A 19,756-nucleotide genomic window follows, 5' to 3' on the forward strand; every position below is an offset into this window, starting at 1 on the left:
CACTGCAGTGGTTTGTATCATATCTATCTAATAGACTCCAATTTGTTCATGTAAATGGAGAGTCCTCTTCACACACTGAGGTTAATTATGGAGTTCCACAGGGTTCAGTGCTAGGACCAATTCTGTTTACATTATACATGCTTCCCTTAGGCAGTATCATTAGAAGACATAGCATACATTTTCACTGCTATGCTGATGACACCCAGCTCTATCTGTCCATGAAGCCAGATAACACACACCAATTAGTTAAACTGCAGGAATGTCTTAAAGACATAAAGACCTGGATGGCCGCTAACTTTCTGCTTCTTAATTCAGATAAAACTGAGGTTATTGTACTCGGCCCTGAAAAGCCTAGAAATATGGTATCTAACCAGATTCTTACTCTGGATGGCATTACCTTGGCCTCCAGTAACGCTGTGAGGAACCTTGGAGTCATTTTTGACCAGGACATGTCCTTCAATGCACATATTAAACAAATATGTAAGACTGCGTTCTTCCATTTGCGCAACATCTCTAAAATTAGAAATATCCTGTCTCAGAGTGACACTGAAAAACAAGTTCATGCATTTATTACTTCCAGGCTGGACTACTGTAATTCATTATTATCAGGATGTCCAAAAAACTCACTGAAAAGCCTTCGGCTAATCCAAAATGCTGCAGCAAGAGTACTGACAGGGACTAGAAAGAGAGAGCATATTTCTCCTGTTTTGGCTTCCCTTCATTGGCTTCCTGTTAAATCCAGAATTGAATTCAAAATCCTGCTCCTCACATACAAGGTCTTAAATAATCAGGCCCCATCTTATCTTAATGACCTTGTAGTACCATATCACCCTATTAGAGCACTTCGCTCTCGCTCTGCAGGCCTACTTGTTGTTCCTAGAGTATTTAAAAGTAGAATGGGAGGGAGAGCCTTCAGTTTTCAGGCCCCTCTTCTGTGGAACCAGCTTCCAGTTTGGATTCAGGAGACAGACACTATCTCTACTTTCAAGATTAGGCTTAAAACTTTCCTTTTTGCTAAAGCATATAGTTAGGGCTGGACCAGGTGACCCTGAATCCTCCCTTAGTTATGCTGCAATAGACGTAGGCTGCCGGGGGATTCCCATGATGCATTGAGTTTTTCCTTTCCAGTCACCTTTCTCGCTCACTATGTATTAACAGACCTCTCTGTATTGAATCATATCTGTTATTAACCTCTGTCTCTCTTCCACAGCATGTCTTTTATCCTGTCTTCCTTCTCTCACCCCAACCGGTCGCAGCAGATGGCCGCCCCTCCCTGAGCCTGGTTCTGCCGGAGGTTTCTTCCTGTTAAAAGGGAGTTTGTCCTTCCCACTGTTGCCAAAGTGCTTGCTCATAGGGGGTCATATGATTGTTGGGTTTTTCTCTGTATCTATGAAGCGCATAACTATTTTTAAATCACGGTAGCTCTGCAACCACGTAAGCTAGCGCAATAATTTTTTTTGCATATGAAACCTGAGGAGTTGTACTTACATCTTATGCCATCAGCTTGTCCTCGGTCACAGTTTCCTTCCACATATAGCTTTGCAAAAACTGCATAAAAAGCACTTGTAGCAACAAAAACATAATATTCCAGAAACCTTTGCCGATTCGATCAGCTGTTCATAACACTTTCTATGTCCATCAGCACTGCCCGAAACCGGAAGTGATGTCATTTTGCGGAAATGTAGTTTTTTACTATCAGGGCCTTATGAGCCTATACTGGTGTTTTTAAAAGTTATGTTTGACTTTATGACTTTCTGTGTCGTTTCTAGGATGCTTAGGACTCATATTGCACTGCTGGAAATAGTTTATTTTGATGCATATGCTGGGGTTTTTTTGCAAATTTGCATTATAATATTTATTTTTGCTTTTCCTGGAGTATATAAAAATTGGTGTATTTCAAAAATAAAACTATGAAGACACTCAAAATAAATTTCCTGTGGTGGGAAACTATTTTGTGCAACTTTTTTGTATTTACAGTTTTGAGGGATAAGCCTATTAAATTTCTCTAACTAGAAATATATGTTAAAAAAAACAAAAACGATTTTCAATTTTTTTGTAGTTTATTGCACTTTTTGGAATTTATGTAATTACTATGCCACTTAATGCATGCATATTATTAAAATTTGGGCTATAACGGTTGTATTGATGTATAGCAACTTGAAATGCTCCCAAAAATGGCACTACAGCATGTAAAAATATAATATAAGCTCTGGCGGACTTGGTTCTATGGTAGGTCTTAAAGGGTTAACATGCCTTCAGTTAGTTGTCATATTAATAATTAATTCCTTTTAACCATATGTACACTGTAGATGTTCATTTCTAGCTTAAGGTTCCGTTCACATTAATTTCTTTGTAGTAAAACCCTCCTCCCACCACCCAAGCAGCCCCAGTGATCATTGCTTATCACTGGCAAAGGTAAAGCTAGGTGTAGGCTGGATAGCATTATGATATCCCTTGAGCACATTAAGAACTTGCTTACTTTACAGTAAGTTTGTAAAGTAAGCAAGTTCTTACTTACTTTCTTACAAGTTCTTACAGCGCAACAGCGCAACAGTTTCAGTCAGTTTTCTCTATCCTGTCTCCAGCTTGTCAAAAATGCTGGTGCTTGTTATCTCAAAACCAGTTGAGATTGGAAGATGTTGTAGACAAGGTTGCCCCTTATCCCCCCTTTTATTTGTAATTGCAATTGAACCACTTGCTATTGCTGTAAGAGAACACTGTGTGATCACGGGTATAGAGATCGGAGGGCTCGACCATCGAATAGCTCTTTATGCTGACGATGTGATCCTCTTTCTTAAAAATCTGGGAAAATCTATTCCAGCCATTTTAGACCTAATTGGAAAATTTGGACATATTTCTGGTTATAAAATCAATAAATCAAAATCTTCTATAATGCTTTTGAACTCAGAAGAAAGTATGAATCCACCTAAATACACCTGCCATTTTAGAAATGTGAATCAGTTTACTTATCTAGGTATTCAGATTGTCCCGAAATTGGAAGAGGTGGTGAACCATAATTATAGTCCAATTATGACTGACATATCCAAATCAGTGGAGAGATAGTCGAGTCTCCAAATTTCACTGATTGGTAGAATAAATATGCTAAAGATGAACGTGCTCCCTAAGCTTCTGTATCTGTTTCAGAATATCCCCTTGCCACCCCCCTCAGACTTTTTCCTTAAAATAAGAAAACTGTTTAATCAGTTTTTATGGAATAACAAGCTTATCACTTTTGTACTTGCCCTTTGATGCAGGAGGGCTGCAATGTCCTAACATGGTTTGGTATTACTGGGCAGCCCAGTTAAGAACTATAATGTTCTATTATGTTGCAGAAAAGCCCCCCGCATTGAGAACTATTGAGTCTCTCTCTCTTAGGCTTCCACTTCCTACATATGTATATTCTGATAAATATAATAAACTCAAAGACATTACGCTTAATCCTATAGTTAAAAACATGATTTATATCTTACATGTCACTCAAAGATATTTAAACGTAAAATCTCCCCTCTCCGTTTTTAGCCCGATTTGGGGCAACAATTATTTTGCCCCGGGTAGGGCGGACGGTGGTTTTAAAATGTGGGCAGACTCGGGGCTGGGACTGGTGAAGGATGCTTTCGGGGGTGATGGAAGACTTTTACGTTTTGAACAACTAATCTCTAAATTTAATATTCCCCGAAAGCACTTTTTCAAATACCTACAGTTTAGGAGTTTTATCAGGTCTTATCATAATGATTTTACACATATTCCCCCGCTGTCCACATTAGAGAAAATCCTAACCAAAAACCCCAGTGGTAGAGGGATGATATCTGAATTATATAACTTGATGATGACATCCTCTCCTGATTCATCTGCTGCTAAGCTTGAAGCTTGGAGGTATGACTTACAGGAGGACTTGACAGTGGAACAATGGAGTAGAGCATGTAAGCTAGCCCAAACACAGACAGGGAACACACGTCTAAAATTGCTACAATTTAATTGGTTGATGAGTGTACATAACACCAGAAAAACTTAACAAATTTAATATGCAGATTCCTGATATCTGTAATAGATGTGAAGAAGATAAGGGCACATTGCTCCACTGTTTATGGTCATGTCCAAAAATAAAGGAGTTTTGGGAAGAGGTTGGAGCAATGATAAAGGAGATTTTGTCAATTAAACTTGTGATGGATCCCAAACTTTTCCTACTGGGATTATATCCTGTAGGGTGTAACATAGATCATTTTGAAAAAATCTTCATAAACATGGGAATACTACAAGCAAAGAGAGTGATAGCTCTAACGTGGGGGAGTCTTGGCAAACCAAGTATTTCACATTGGTTCAAAGAATTGTCTTTATGTTTACCATTAGAGAAAATTACATATACTCTAAAAGATAAACAAGAAATTTTCCAGAAAATTTGGGGGCGCTACATCCAGTATATTGGGAATAAAGATCTATCTGGTTTACTGTGTGAGACAGGGACAGCCTATCTATTCCCTGTACAGGACCACAACCATATGCTGCAATCTGAAAATTATTCTTTAAAATCTGTCAGAGGTCTCATGGACTCAAGTGCTTTCATTGAATGTACCTTGTGTTTCGTTTATTGTGTAAATTTGTTTGTGTATGTACTTTATATATGTATATATGTAAAACTTTAATAAACATAATGTTGGAAAAAAAAAATGCTGGTGCTAGACTCCCCACAGAAAAAGAGATCTAAATAAACCTGTTTTAGCTTCCATCCATCAGTTGCCAATAAGGTTTAGAATAGATTTCAAGATCATCCTGTTTGTCTACAAACAGGATGATCTTGAAACCTTCATGGTTTGCCTCTTGATCGAGTGCTTCAGACTGTCCCCCACTCTAGATTTAAACTCAGAGCAGAGCAGGTGTTCTGTGTTTGCCCCTGATTGTGGAGCAGCAGTCCACTCACAGTCAAATCTGCTCCCGCCATTGAGTCGTTTAAAACCATAATATCTCCATTGCCTTTTGCAGCCAACTCTGTACCTACTAACATGTATTTCACTTATTTCTTATTTATTCCATTTTTTAAATTAGTTTTAATCTATTGTAACTGTTTTACAGCACTTTGGTTGCTATATAAATAAATTTGAGTTGAGCTGACTTACATTTCCACACAGTCCCAGTCATTGTTACCACAGTTCTACTGTGCAATCAAACCAACAAAAGAATGCAGATTTTTACCGTTTCAGCAGTGACATAGCACTGAAAAGGCCATCTCAAAACAGATCTGTTTATGAAGGTGATGGAGCCTGGTGGGAATTCATTGTTTTGCCTCTGTAGTTAGGATTTCTTCTCACCATCAATCCCTCGTTGATATTTCCCAAGACTGGACGAAAGCTGGAAGTTAAGTTCCAGATTTGGCTAATCTGACCTTTTTGTTCAAACCCAACTTGCAGAGTTTTGCATAAAATGTCTGAATCCATTTATTTTTTAAAATGTGAACTGGCCTCAGAGATGCTACTGTTAGCTGTATCTTCTAATTCTTCCTTAACCATGCCAACAAGCTGTGTTGTTGTTTACAGTGGCTCTCACGCAGTGAGCACTTTACAGCACCCCAGCTACATTCTCGCATTCACTCCATTCACTGTGTTCAGTGAGCATATTCTTTTTAGCTCATTCAAGCACAACACTGCAGCACATGACGGTGGTTTACAAGAATACCCAACTACATTACTTACCATCCAGAATGATCCGTTACTGAGATAAAATGTCAGTGAAAGATATTTCACAGGTGAAAAATCTAACCCACCAGAGACAAATTCTTGTGATTGTTATCATGCTGAATTAATGGTTTGTGTGGGTTTTGTGTTTTTCTCCCAGATTTAATTAAAATCCATGCAATAGTTATTGAGATAATTTAACTAAAAACCTAAAATATCTGCTTTATCCTCTAAAAAAAAAAAAAGACAATCCATACATTTCTAGTGATGTTTCAATATCATTTTCTGAATTTGAAGGACATGGGAAGCCAGGAAATAATAAATAAACTAATTAAACAATTTTGTCACTAACACAGATGGTTTATTTGGACTGATAATTATTAACTTATAATTATGTGTGGGAGTTCAGGCTTTGCAGTAGTGACATTTTTTTCCTTTCAAATAGACTGTGGCACCTCTCCCGCTGGGCTGCTTAAAGAGCCAGAAAGACTAAAACTATTTTTTCAAAAGCTCATGTGCCAACTGAGCCACCAGGACACCTTAGTCACAACGTATTTTTAGCCGGGACCTACAGTCGCCTCAGACACAGTAACACTCACCTGTCTGCTTAGGATCAATATTTCAGCGGTAAACTTGGCATCTACAAACTAGATTGGCTGCCAAGCAGCAGACCAGCTGTCAGCAGCACTCAGCGTGACAATGTGTCTCAGTAAAAGGCTTTAAATCGTGCAAAAGGGCTCACATTACCTCTGTTTAATCATTGTGCATGCGCCGTATGTACTGTGTTGGATTAGCTTACCGGCTTTAATGAAGGAACACTCTACATATCCCACTGTTTTCCCTGAACATTATTTAAATTATGCCAAACCAGATCTGTTATCAGTTTTAACTCTGCATTTAACTTATTGTGCATTTCTTGACTCTTGACACTTGCATATTTAACAGTTTTGTGTGACCTTCCAAGGGACAATAGGTGTTCATAAATGAGCTGTTTTATGACAATTGAGAATCTTTACATCTCACAAATTACATATTTTTATACTGACGGTCATTAAAATGCATTGACCATGTTTTTCTTCTTTTTTCCCCACTTAGATTCACATTTAATGCAAATAATAAAATTGCAGCATTCAAAAGCATGCATTCAGTTTTTTATTATCAATTATCTGAACAGTCATCTGATTATTTTCTAGAAAACTATTACAATGATCTTGTCTCAGCACCCTGTTTGGATTCAGTTTTGTATTTAGAGGCTCCCACAGTGCTCAGGTTATTATCTGCAGCGAGAAGTAGCATAGGTAAGCACATTTAAAAAAATAAAAGTTAAATACTGCCTGCGTCAAATATGTGCTTTGTGGATCCTTAAAAGTATTTTTATTTATTTTTTCTATTTATCCTTTACTTGTTGAAGGGCAGCAGTTTAAAAAATAAGATCCATATTTCTGCCGGTGTGTGAGCAATGAGTAGGCAGCTCATTGCTGAGCCTCAAAAAGAAATTCTGAGTATCTACGGTCTTTTTCAGTCAAGATAATAATGTCATTGGTTTTTTTGAATGTGTAGTTTGGCCCTGATACCTCTCCTTACTACTACTCTAGCTTAAAGCTATAAGTAGATTAAAAAAATGTGTCTAAAAATGCAATGCAATGTGTTTTATATCACTAATCACACACATACTGTAATATTTCCACTCCTGAGGTCCAGTTTAAGACCTTTCGCCCAGCGCGTAATCTGAGAGTTAGTTATTCCAAACAGGTGTGAAACAGGTGGGTGTTTCACTGATCCCAGCAACAGTATGATTTTCTTTTCTTGTCTAATGATTGGCACAGCAGAGCAATGAGACCAGTAAAGTGAACCGCTTTGACGGAGTTTATTTATTCTTTATTTATTCTTACCAACACTTCACATTCCTTCTGCTTGGCATCATAATATAGGGGCTAATAAAACAGTACTGAAACATACATTTTATTTCTTATATAATTATGCTGTAGGTAGTTTTCTGACTCCACATACAGAGAAGCGTGCAATGTTGAGGGTTTCACTGGACCATGTAAAGTTAATATACATGTTATTTTTTACTAATGCTTATATACTTCTTTTCTGCTAAAAATAGAAGTAGTTAAAGGCACATTTGGAATTCTAAAAGTAGTGTGTGTGAGTTATTTGTCTAAAAGCTTTAAAAATACTGTGAAAGTCAACTCGTGTCAAGGAGAACAAGGTCAGGACAGTAGCAAGTAAGAGATTCAAAATTCTCTCTCAGTGGAGTTTGTTCAGCTGGTGTGTTTGTTTCCAGCCCGTTGCTTTCCTGTACTTGTGTCAGGGTGGTCGTGGATGGATTTCCGTGACAAATTGCCCAAGGTCAGCTTGGGTCAACTTAGTAGGGATTATTTTAGGATCTGGATCTGAATCCTGGAGTTTCTGAAAGGCTACTTAAAGTCAGAGATGGGCATTTTGCATTCTTTTTACAAACACTTGCTATAATATTTAAATAACAAAACCTGTGAGACATCGTCGAGGAGGTATAGGAAACTAATCCAGATCTAGCTAGATATTCTTTTTTCTTCGGAGTCTGTTGGGAATTTTCAACCTTACTTTAGTTATGTAGTGAGCACCTCTTTTTGTTTGCAAAGTGCAAAACGGTTTAGACATGCTGACCACATCTTTTACCTGCCACATTCACAAATATCACCTACGGCTATAAGTAATTATGTCCATGCTTCCAGGCTGGGAAATAACCATGGCCAGAGGCATTGTGTTTTACGGATCTTTTGTCAATACATCTGTATGTAGGTATTTGCGCGTCATTAATGTGATGCCAAGATACAGTCAACGAATAGTCAACTTAAAAATCTTTACTGACATACATTAAAAACAGTCAGTGGAAACCAAAATCAGTTGCCCTGTGAGGGCTGGATTTAAAATATGAGCCACAGACTAGGGCTGGGCCATATTATACCGTTCACGGTAATACCGGTATAATGTTAGGCAACGATAGGAAAATGAAATATCGCGATAGAATGGGAGTAAAACGCGCATGCGCAGTGCCTTTGTTTTCATACGCACATGGCCGATTGTTGAGTGAAACAGATGAACCAGAATTGGTTTGTAAAAATGGTGCAACTTCAGTGATGTGGAACTGGTTTGGTGTTTGTCCGTCAGATACACGACAAAGCACATTTTTTTGCAGAACATGCAAGCGGCCGTCGTTATTGTCGTATTTGTCGGACTAAGATGCTCTTAAATCTGGGAGTAATCTGGGTCCTAAACTCTGTATTCTTCAGGTCAAACAACACTGCAGCATCACTTAGAGTTAAAAACTGTCTAAATTCTTTCATCTTTAATAAAACGATCAGCATTGCTGCTTTACCAGGTGTAACTATAAAGTTTAACTTCCAGGCATCCATGAAAACAAAAGTTATTACATTTAACGGAGTTAGAAGTTAGCAGGAAGCTAGCGGAAGTTAGCTCGCTAGTTTCGCTAGTTACCTAAGCATGATATAGCATGTTCTGACGGAGAGATTTCTGAAAAAAATTCAAACGTACAGCTCTGCTATCACTTCCAACATAAATGAAGACAGGAAACTAAACAGCATTGACGTTTGTAGGGTTACTGAAGTTGGGCTAGCTGGTATATAATGATGTGCTACGTGATCGCTAACGACACAGCTATGTTAGCATAACATAAACAGTGAAGCTGGAGGACGAACACTAACACTTTTCCACTTATAAAAGTTAACGTGAAGGTTCTTCATGGTTAGAGACAAATGCAATCGCATGGCAGGATACTGTAAACGGACCAAACTTCAGTCAGGAGAACAACTGAGATAATCCATCCACAATACGAGGTTAGTCATTAATATACTGCAACAACATGGGAATAGAGCAGCTGCCAGAGAATTCAACATTAATGAATCAATGGTACAGAAGTGGAGGAAGCAAGAAGAATGAGTTTAATAAAGTTTGATTTATCTGACTGCTTTGTTTCGCTTAATGTGCCTTATAATCCCGTGCACCTTATGGTCCGAAAAATGCGTACTGCACACTGCAGTTTAATGTTGCAAAGCACCTCTTTTTAACTTCAGTGGATATTATACATGGTTATGCTCAGGATATGTCAGCCCATTTCTACTGGAAATGCCTTTTGGTTAAACTTTCAGCAAGGAATTTGCATTTGCACTGTTACATTTTTATAAAGCTTTAATGTACATAAAAACCAGCTTCTTGTTTAAGTGAAAATAAATGGAAGGTTGTCTTTTTGCGCTAGTAATGTTGTGGAGTTGTATTTTGTCTCGCATCAATTATATCGCAAATTTTCAAATATATATCGTGATAAATATTTTTGGCCATATCGCCCTGCTCTACCACAGACTATAGACTAAGCTATAGATACAGTGATTCAGTGCATTACATCAATACAATAAAATAATAAATCCATCATTTGCGAATCATAATGTCTTTCACGCATTGTTCAAAGGCCCAACCCTAGAATTAATACGTCTCAATCCATAAACCTCATATTGACAGATATCTGGCACGTTTTATGTCCTGGTGTTGAATGCTGATGTAGATTATGTAACCATGTCCCGCTTGCTGTCAGTTAATCATTTATGTTGTCAACTTTTCACAGCTTATTAGCTTATTATTAACAATACTGCATATTGTGATGACAGTTTTATCTGGATGGCACACAAAAGCTTATCTTTAAAGATAAACAGGCTTTATGCAGGGAGCGTAGGTTTAGTTAGGGTTTTTTTTTTTGTTCTTTATTGTTGATGCCAATTGCTTGTTGCTTCTTTTTCTTTTCATTTGCCTGTCATTTAATTTCAGTGCATGTTACTTTCTATTACCCTGCAGGCAGACAGCTTCACAAATATCCTTTTATTCACCGCGGTCTGGTAAGGTTAAATTGGCATTTATTTGGCTTAGAGACATCATCAGTGAATGTAGACCAAATTTACTTTGTTAGCATCTGGCTCAGCCTTTAATGAGTCAGGGCTGCAAACCAAACACAGCACTCAGATTAAGTTAAAGCAAACAAACAAAAAAACGAAATTTAAAAAAAAAAAAAACTTGCACTGCTTCTTATTGTCATCATCTAAAGCAAGCCCCATTGTTTACTGATTGGTCTGACATCCAGCTGCCTCTACAGAAGTATTAATGGTTTTGCTTCAAGTTGTGTTACTCCTGCCGTTGATCAAATAACACAAAAGTAGTAATTAGTAGCATTCATAATGTCTTGTCTTGCATTCATAATGTCTTATTGTCCAGAAAAAACATGCAGAAATTAAATGTTTTTACAGTAAGTATTCGGGAGAGGACCAAAGAGATCTATCCATTTTATCCCACTTTTCCAGTTCAAATGTCTTAGGCCAGAGGGGCGGTGCACCCTGGACTCGTCACCGGGTCACAGGGCTAAAACAGAGTGACACAGACAACAATTCAGACCTATGGTCAGTTTAAAATCACCATGACTTTAGAAGAAAACCAGAGTACCCAGCGAGACAAAGGGAGAACAGAACAGAAACCCCACAGAAACAACTCAGCCCAGACCTTCTTGCTGTGAAGCAACAGTCCTCCGCACCACTGTCTGCTCCACTGCTGTGCAGCTGGATATCTGTAGTTATTAAGCCAGCAGAGCATTGTCGATTTCCTGTTGTTGAATAGATATATTTTCTTTATTCATTTTGGTTGGTGTTAAGTTAGTCTTAAATTGAATTCTGAGTGGCTTTAAAAAAAGTCTTTAAAAATCTTACATCTAACTCTTCATAAGACATACAATCCCTGTTAATAAACTGTAATAACATGACAGCATGCTCTTAAAGAGAAACACCCTTTTCTTTGTAAGAATTTAACAAAAGTTAACAAAGAATCTGGTCTGGAAAGCCCGAAATCCTCTTATAAATCCCTGATGTTGATCTTCAGGCTGGATAAGCAGTGCTGCATGGCATCTTGGCTTCTTGGCAAGTTCTCAGAGTTGTACAGAGACCAGTAAGACCGTCCATCTGCTTTTGTGCAGCTTGGATTCTGATTGAAAATCCAGTCAAGGTGCTCAGCCAACAGAACATGAAGGATAGGAGTAGCAAAGTCTACCTTTGAATGCTGTGTCTCTCTCCTATAATGTCTCTGGGAAAAGTACTGTACCTACATAGGCCATCACTTCATGCTTCTTAGTGCATGAAGAGATCTTTGATGTGATGGCTGATGGAGGTCAGCGGTGGTCAAGAAGGCGTAAATGAAGCGAAAGTGGGCCTGACTCTCATTTTCTCAGAGACCAGTGCATATGCAAGATGGTTCATTGACACAGACACACACACGCACGCACGCACACACACACAGACACACACACACACACACGCGTTTTGAGAGGTTCAACCTGTGACATAAACAGAAGAGCGCCAGCTAAAATCCTTCTGTTCATTCTCTTTCTATATTTATTTGGCTCTTTGCTCTCACATGGACATTTTATGAGATCAAGAAACACACACACATACGCTGAACACAATATCGAAGCTGCTTGTTGCCACTAGATTAATCCTGCCTCTTCGTCTATTCCGTCCTCCTCCTCCCCGGTTTTTACCTTAGTGATTAAACCACACAGAGGACTTGAAACAGGGTGTTTTTTTGCAGCAAAACATCTGAGACTAAATATGAAAGGACTGACAAGAAACATAAAATCCCACAACTGAAACTGTAAGCCTGGAGGATTGTGCTGTTTTAGCCGCTAAACTGACCAAATCCGGTCGTTTTTGACCACATTACATTTTGTACAGTAGCATAGGTATTGATCACCTATACTGTTTTCTGTAATTATGACAGATTTTGTAAAATATTATAATTTCATTAATTATGATTTTCAATAGGGGATGAACATTTGCAAAACATGTTTGTTGCCGTGATACATTTGGCAACTCTCTGCCCGTGTCAATGATTGCCGCTACCACTTCACTGAAGTTTGTGTCTTCCATGCAAACTACAGGCAACCACAGCAATCTGCTAATGACCGGAGGCTGCCAGGGGTCACCCACTGGCCTGGTAACACACATTTAACAGATTTCGGATACATTTTTATGAGAAAAATTATCACAACATCACATAGAAATTACCCCGCTTGGTCACTTGGACAAAAAATGCCTGCACTTAATTTGCAAAAGCCCAGTTTAATATATATTTTGAATACAGCAGTGCTTTTGAATTGTCTTGTATTGAGTGTTGTGTGCTGCTGGTTATTTTTCTGTGACATCGTGCATGTCTGCTAGGAGATTACTGACAGCAGGACAAACAGTCTGAGTTGATGTCCATGCATCTATGTCACTGCCACAAAGCAGTCGCCCACATTTTGTGGGAGAAATGATTAACTATTCCTTCATTCCTTTAACAGCCTTCATCAAATCCTCAGTGCACATAAAAAAAAACTAATTTCAACAGTCCGACACGCTGCCTTTGTGTGTTATTTAAGCTTTCACTACACCTCAGCATAGGAGTGTGTAGTCTGGGATTCAAATACACACATGTCCTCCTGAAACACACACACGTTCACAAACATAATCAGATCAACGTGTTTTCCTCAGAGCCTGTGGGTAACAGCGGGGAGAGAGGAGTGGATGAATGGAGGGATAAATGATAAACTCTCTGCATTTATTTAATCCTCTGTTCCCACCCATCCCATTCTGCGCCTTTTTCGGAGGCAGAAGCAGGATGAGGAGGGAAGGAGTTTGATATGAGCTCAAAAGAGAAACAGTAAATTCATGAGAATGTTAGTGTCCCCATTCATCCCTGTTCCCCATGCATTAATCAGCCCTGATAAAGGCTGTCAGCTAACCTGCTGTGCCACCGTATACTGCTGGCTCATGCTTGTCTGCTCCCGTTTTGGTCATCCAATGCACGGGGTGATTTTTGTTGCTATTACAATTCATTAACATCAATTTAAAATGTCTTAGACGGTTTGTTAACCAGAGCAGCCTTTTAGTTTTCAAGTTTGAAGTGAGCTCTGTGTCAATCCAGCCTGTTTTATCGGGAAAAGCACGAGATGGGAGGGAGCCAGCACAGCAGATAGACGGATAACGGGATGGAAAATAAGAACAGGAATAATCAAGTTGCCCAAGCTGGTGTGTTTTTGGCTGCAGGCCATCAGCTTTGTGGTTCATCTGTTTGATGCTGTTTCTACATGTGGAGGTGTTTTTTCTGTCTTAATGACAGTTATGCTGATGGTAAGCAATTTAAGAAGCTTCATAGAGATGAAAACATGCCACAAGTTTGTGAGTATATAAATTATATAACCCACATATATATATATAACATACACATTAACTTTTAAATTATAGACAACAAACTACTTTCATGATTTCTCAGAGGTACGTGATCAAAATATCTGATCTATTCTGAAGTGTTATTGCATACACTGCATCAAAGTCATGCCACTGTTGCATTTTGGAAGTGACATATGATGATAAAAATGATTGTTTGCTTTTAACCTCTACATTTTATTTATAATTTATAAATTTAATTATAATTATCTACAAGAACATTAGTGACTTAGTAGCTCAACTGGCTCATGAGCCATCAAACTGTACAGGTTATTGTAACATGTAAAATACAGAAAGAAAGTTAGAAATCATATCCAAGACAAGTTAACCTTACTTTACTAAAATCTGAGGAGAAGCAGTTCTTGAAAAAAGGGAAAAGCCCCGTGTAAAATGACAAATATGAGCTTTTCTTGAACGCAGTGTCGGGCAAGACCCATTAGGTGATAAACTTATGCAAGTTTAATGAAAATATGAAAAATAATGTGGATTGAATAATGATTCTCATGAATTGTGGAGGGATTGACTGATGACGAAGGCCTTGTCATCACATAAATTCACTGACTTTTAGTCAGTGCCTTGACTCACAAACACAAGGAGAGATTGTTATCATTCTTGACATCTGGTCAGCTGCCAAGTTGATTACGTATAAAATTCTTTCATTGTCTTCACTATATATGTTACATTAGTTTGGAGCAATTTAAATTTGAGCTACGCTGGCTGGCAGAGGCATAAAATCTTAAGTGATAACTCTCATTTAAAAACTAAAAACTTACGAATGTTTTGTTTGTCAAACGTTCACAGTGTGTTTCCCTGTAGATGATGAAAAAGATAGAAAAAAGCAGTTTTGCTGTTAAGGTGAGGCTTTTAGCTTTCAAATAACTTACAGTTTGTCAGATTTGATTCTTTGGACCACTGCAGCCAGATTACAGCAGCAGTGGGTTTGAGCAATATCTCAATTGCTTTGGAGTCCAGTGACAACAACAGCAAAGGGACGTAGAAATAAAGAAATACTGATAGTAGCTTTGCAAATCTGTCATCAGGGAAGAGCTGTTGTTTTTTGGATGACTGCAATTTTACCTGACATTTTACCATATTCTTGTATATATTTGCACTACTGTTTCTGCAGCATGGCAGCTACAAAATGTTTAAGAAGAGTGAAAAGTTTTGAGTTTTATGAGCTAAAATAAGGTTAAAGAATGGCTAAAATAAAGAAAACAACAGAGTCAGGTTTAAAAAGGCAGACATAGTCACAGGTCTGTGACAGCTCACAGCATTACTCACTCCTCTTTGTCAGCCTCCACATCTCTACTTTCTATCACCATACTGCTTTACGATTACAAAGGGATTGTAGTTACAGTTTGGTCAGGACCACTACATTCAAAGGAAAATTGCTGTTTCTGTGTGCAGCAGTACAGCTCTGTTTAGGGACTTCCTGTGAATGGAGAGATGTGGTAATTAGTGGAAAACCAGGCTTGGTGCATCTAGAGCTTTTCTTCAGGTGCTGCCTCGGCTCTTACAGTGACAGCAAAGGGTGAATGAAGACATTAGAAATAAGGCTGATTGCTTTTCCAGCTACTGTAAACTTGTGAGAATGAACAAGAGAGAATTGAAGCCCCTCAGTAATAAAACCTGGGCAGAGAGCTGTTGTCAAAGCCTGACACTGCCAGGACCTGTGGACAGATGAAAGGAGTGGAGCATAGGCTGTAATCAACTCAGGGCTCTATAACAAATACACACACATGCACACACACATACACACACACATGGGGCCACCCAGGCTGCTTCCCAAATCTTTTACTGAGATCTGAAGACTAAAAACGCACCTTTGTTCTCCCTCTGAAGTGAGCGAGTATGTATATCATTTATATTATATCATTTTCACATTTTGTATGATGGTAGATAGCAATAACAGCTCGATCTGATTTAATTTAGGTGAAAATCGTGTCGTGGTCAAAGTCACAACAAATGTGAAAATCAGTAAAAGCCTCTTTCACTCACAATTTTTTTTAAGGTTCGTCTTCAAACTTCAGAACAATACACCAGGCCTTGTTGGACGTAAAGACCTAGGTTGGCTAAGCATTTGATTCATTGTTAGCCCAATGTTCATGTCATTATTAGGGATTTCAGTATTACTAATGTCATTAGGGTGAAATAACCACAAATGATCTATAAAATATTACTGACTGAAAATTATCAAGTTTTAGTATAGCCCTTGTCTTTCTGGTGGAGTTGCATTCTCTGAATGCTTTTGTTCTTCTTTTGGCTCCCACTCAGTTCATCTACACTATGCTTCTGTGTCTTTTTAATCGGTCTGAATTGGTATAGAGAACTGTGCAAAAGTCTTGAGCTATCCTTAATTTCTTTATATATTGCTTCCAGAAAGTCAGACTTCCTTGTCATTTTTTGAAGTTGTCTTGAGCAACAGCTGTCTAGCTTTTTGAAGGTCTTTCAGAGATTTTCTTTGGATATTGGCTGCTTTTTCAATGCAAGCTCTGCAATAGTTTGGGGCTGATTATTATTATTATTATTATTATTATTCCCAAGTGCACTGGCAATGCAGCCAAAGCATATCTGGAAAGAAAAACAAACAATGAAACACTACCAGTCATGGAGTGGGTCAGTCCATGACTGATTGAAGCAGCGTGGGATCATTTTGACAATGAACGCGACAAGATTTGAAGATTTGAATTTAATGTTGAAGAATCAAGGTGGTCACCAAATACTGAGTTTGTTCGAACTCTGTTTTTGCTTTATTTAGTGTATTTTCATGAATGCTTGGACACATGTCAATGAATTGCTCCACATTTACGATTATTTTAGCAAAACACAGAATTGAGGGGTAGCTTAAGACAGTGCACAATACCGTACTGTGATGCTCATAAGGTGTCTTTTTGGCTGATTTATAGCAATGTCTCAGCAGGGTCTTAATTTGCTTTTCGTTTTAGCATGAGCTTACTCATGCTAAAATGCAAAAATAAATCTCACGCCTTGTGTTGAATGAATTGTTGTTGTTGTTGTTTTTTTTTTAAATCAAGCTGCTCTTTTCCTTCTTGTTTTAAAATAAAAACATCTAAAGGGCCATAAAATCACTGTATTTTGTTAGTAAGGCTTGCCTTAAACCTCTGAGATTGAAGTGCATTCATGGTATTGACTTTATTTCAGTCTCACTGAGTGCAGTGGCTTTATTTTCCATATAATACAGCATGCAAACATATAGTGGGAAACAGAGATGGTCTATTATTTTATCTGGATGCAGACGCTGAGCCCATTGCAAGGATGAGATATATATATATATATATATATATATACTGGTGGTGTGGGGGTGGTTTTGATAACATAGCAAGCTAACGAATCTCTCAGACTCCAGACATAGCTTCTTTGTCGATAACATTTAAACAAGTGGGAATAGACTGTCACCAAAAAAGGAAAGGTAGAGGAGTGAAAAATAGCCCAAAAAAAGAGAAGTACCTTTGTATTGTAAGCAGCTAAATAATCCAAATAGTCAGTCAGTCTGGACTAATGAATGCTAATTGTTTGGAACATATGTCTTTGTAACAGGGGACTCAACTCAACTGGTTCCAATGTTTGCAATGGAAGGTTTCTGAGGGACTGTGTCATTTTACAGTTAAATTGCTGTCCTGCAGAAACATCATCATTATTTGCAGGGGAATTTATGAGTTCTAATTTTAAAACTAGGGGGTTCTGGTTAGACTCTGAGTGTAGGAAGATGGGTGAATGTGAATTTTTATTTAATGTCAATTTCTGCATATTTAGTCAGCAACAGATTTGATATTTTTGGTGGTTTATAACAGTTAATTGTTATACTATCACCAATTTTACATAATTGCCAATTTGAATCCATTCGGTGCAAACTGATAACAGAATGATTCTGTCTTATTACAGTTTCAATGCATTTTTGAAACACTAAAGACGCTTGAAAGACTGTAACAGACTGTGATTAATCACAGACCTGGTCTCTGTCTTCAAAGGAACCATTTTGAAGGGAACAATTCATCAACCACTGTTTTTCCCAGTGTGACTGTAGCATTAGTATGTTTTTTTTTAGGGTGTAACCACAACCATACCATACCTTGAAATCTTAGCTCATTAAACAACTTGTTAGTAAGTCCAAAAAGTTTCTTCTTAGGTTAACATATTGGCCAAATATGAAGGTATTCTAATCTTTAATTCTGTGATCCAAGCAGGGGTCACTGTGTCTGTCAGAGCTAAACTATTTATGCAAATAATATAGAAATCACATCACATCCAACCAGCGGCGAAAGAAAGCCCAGCATCCCCCCTACTCAATGTTTGTGTGCCTGAGTATTCACGGGTTAAAGGCCAAAGAAATGAGCTACAATCTGACTTTTTGTTGTATTCATTTTTCCTGAATTTCCATAAAAAGGTTAAGATGAATGAAAGTATTATGCACCAGAAACAGATTGCATTACTCCTTCTTTGTGTTGTGTTAAAGAACCAGAAGAACAACGCACTCAGAGCTTACAGTAAACTAATTGCATCCAGATGGTGCTCATTGTTCAATTAGATGAGTCTGTACTGTTTAGTTCTTGTAACACAGTAACAACGCATATAGTCAAGTCAAGTCAAGTTTATTTATAGAGCACATTTAAAAACAACCAAGGCTGACCAAAGTGCTGTACAGTAAATACAGATAAAAATACAATAGAACACAATTTCGTAATAACACCTCGCTGATAAAAATAAAATAAAAATATATAAAACAAATAAATTAAACCTTTCTAAAAGCCAATGAAAAGAGGTGAGTTTTAAGAGTTTCTAGGCTTTTGGAGAGTCTGACGTGAGGAGGTAAACTGTTCCACAGTCTGGGTGCAGCCACAGCAAATGCCCTCTCTCCCTTTGTCTTTAATTTATACCTGGGAACATCTAAAAGCATCAGGTCGGCTGACCTCAAAGATCTCCTGGGGCGATAAGTACTAAGGAGTTCTGACAGGTAAGAAGGTGCAGTGCCATTTAAAACCTTAAAAGCCAGCAATAAGATTTTAAAATCAATCCTAAAGGCAACTGGGAGCCAGTTATAAACAAACTCTCACTAGTTGTCACGCGCTTTTATGCCGCATCTGTATTTGCAGTAGTTGCCACAGTAACTGGTTAATTATCAAGTCAGAGTGCAGAAAGTTGGCTTTCATGCCAGCTAAAAATACTTGGCTTCCAACAAAATTTTACTTTGGATTTAGATCTATGATAAATATATGTCATCCCTCCAGTGTTTGGCGCTACTTTAGGCATGCATTTGCGTATTGCTGAGCAACAGTGACTCTGTTTTAGGAGTAGGATTTATTAAGTGTGTATTCCAAAAGAAGTGATGCGCAAACTATTCCCCCATGGAGAGTCTTCAAATGATTGTAAAGCTGATTTTTCTGCTCGCTGAGTCTGTTTGGTGAATTACACGGTGCTCTAAAAACCAAATGCAGCTAATGATTCCCAGTAAATCAGATTCTCTGTTAAATTAAAATGTGTGCGTTAAGTCATGCATCACTGCAAATTAAGCTAATAAAAGCTGGTTTTGGGAATTGATGGCATCTATTCAGTCCTTTAATGGTAACATTTAATGTCACTGGCTACTCTGGTCCTGCAGAACAGAGAGAGAGAGAGACAGATGTCAAGGGGAGTAAATAAGTGTGTATAAAACAATGAGAACAAATGCATTATTTAAGACTACAAGTTTTTGAAATAAAGGTACTTTACAATGAAACTGAATATTAAGCTAATTTGGATCATGTTCAAATCAACGAGTTATTAATTAAAACC

General features: G+C 37.9%; 1 protein-coding gene across 6 annotated transcripts in view; it reads left to right on the forward strand.

Annotated features, from left to right (window-relative positions):
- The window catches only part of fam184ab (family with sequence similarity 184 member Ab), a 216,016-nt gene that overhangs the window by 56,977 nt on the left and 139,283 nt on the right, over positions 1 to 19,756 (forward strand). The window contains exon 1 of one of the 6 annotated variants that reach the window (XM_082504922.1): positions 8,639 to 9,508. The exons of 4 other annotated variants lie outside the window; for them this stretch is intronic. Coding sequence is in view for 1 of the 2 variants with exons in the window: in XM_082504921.1 (XP_082361047.1) it covers positions 13,853 to 13,870 (18 nt within the window). In the remaining variant the exon portion in view is untranslated. Of the gene's footprint in view, positions 1 to 8,638; positions 9,509 to 13,157; positions 13,871 to 19,756 lie in introns of those variants that run through there. One more of the 6 variants, XM_082504921.1, reaches the window with a different exon arrangement.

Source organism: Aulonocara stuartgranti (assembly GCF_965226115.1).
Source record: "Aulonocara stuartgranti genome assembly, chromosome: 15".
NCBI lineage: Eukaryota > Metazoa > Chordata > Actinopteri > Cichliformes > Cichlidae > Aulonocara > Aulonocara stuartgranti.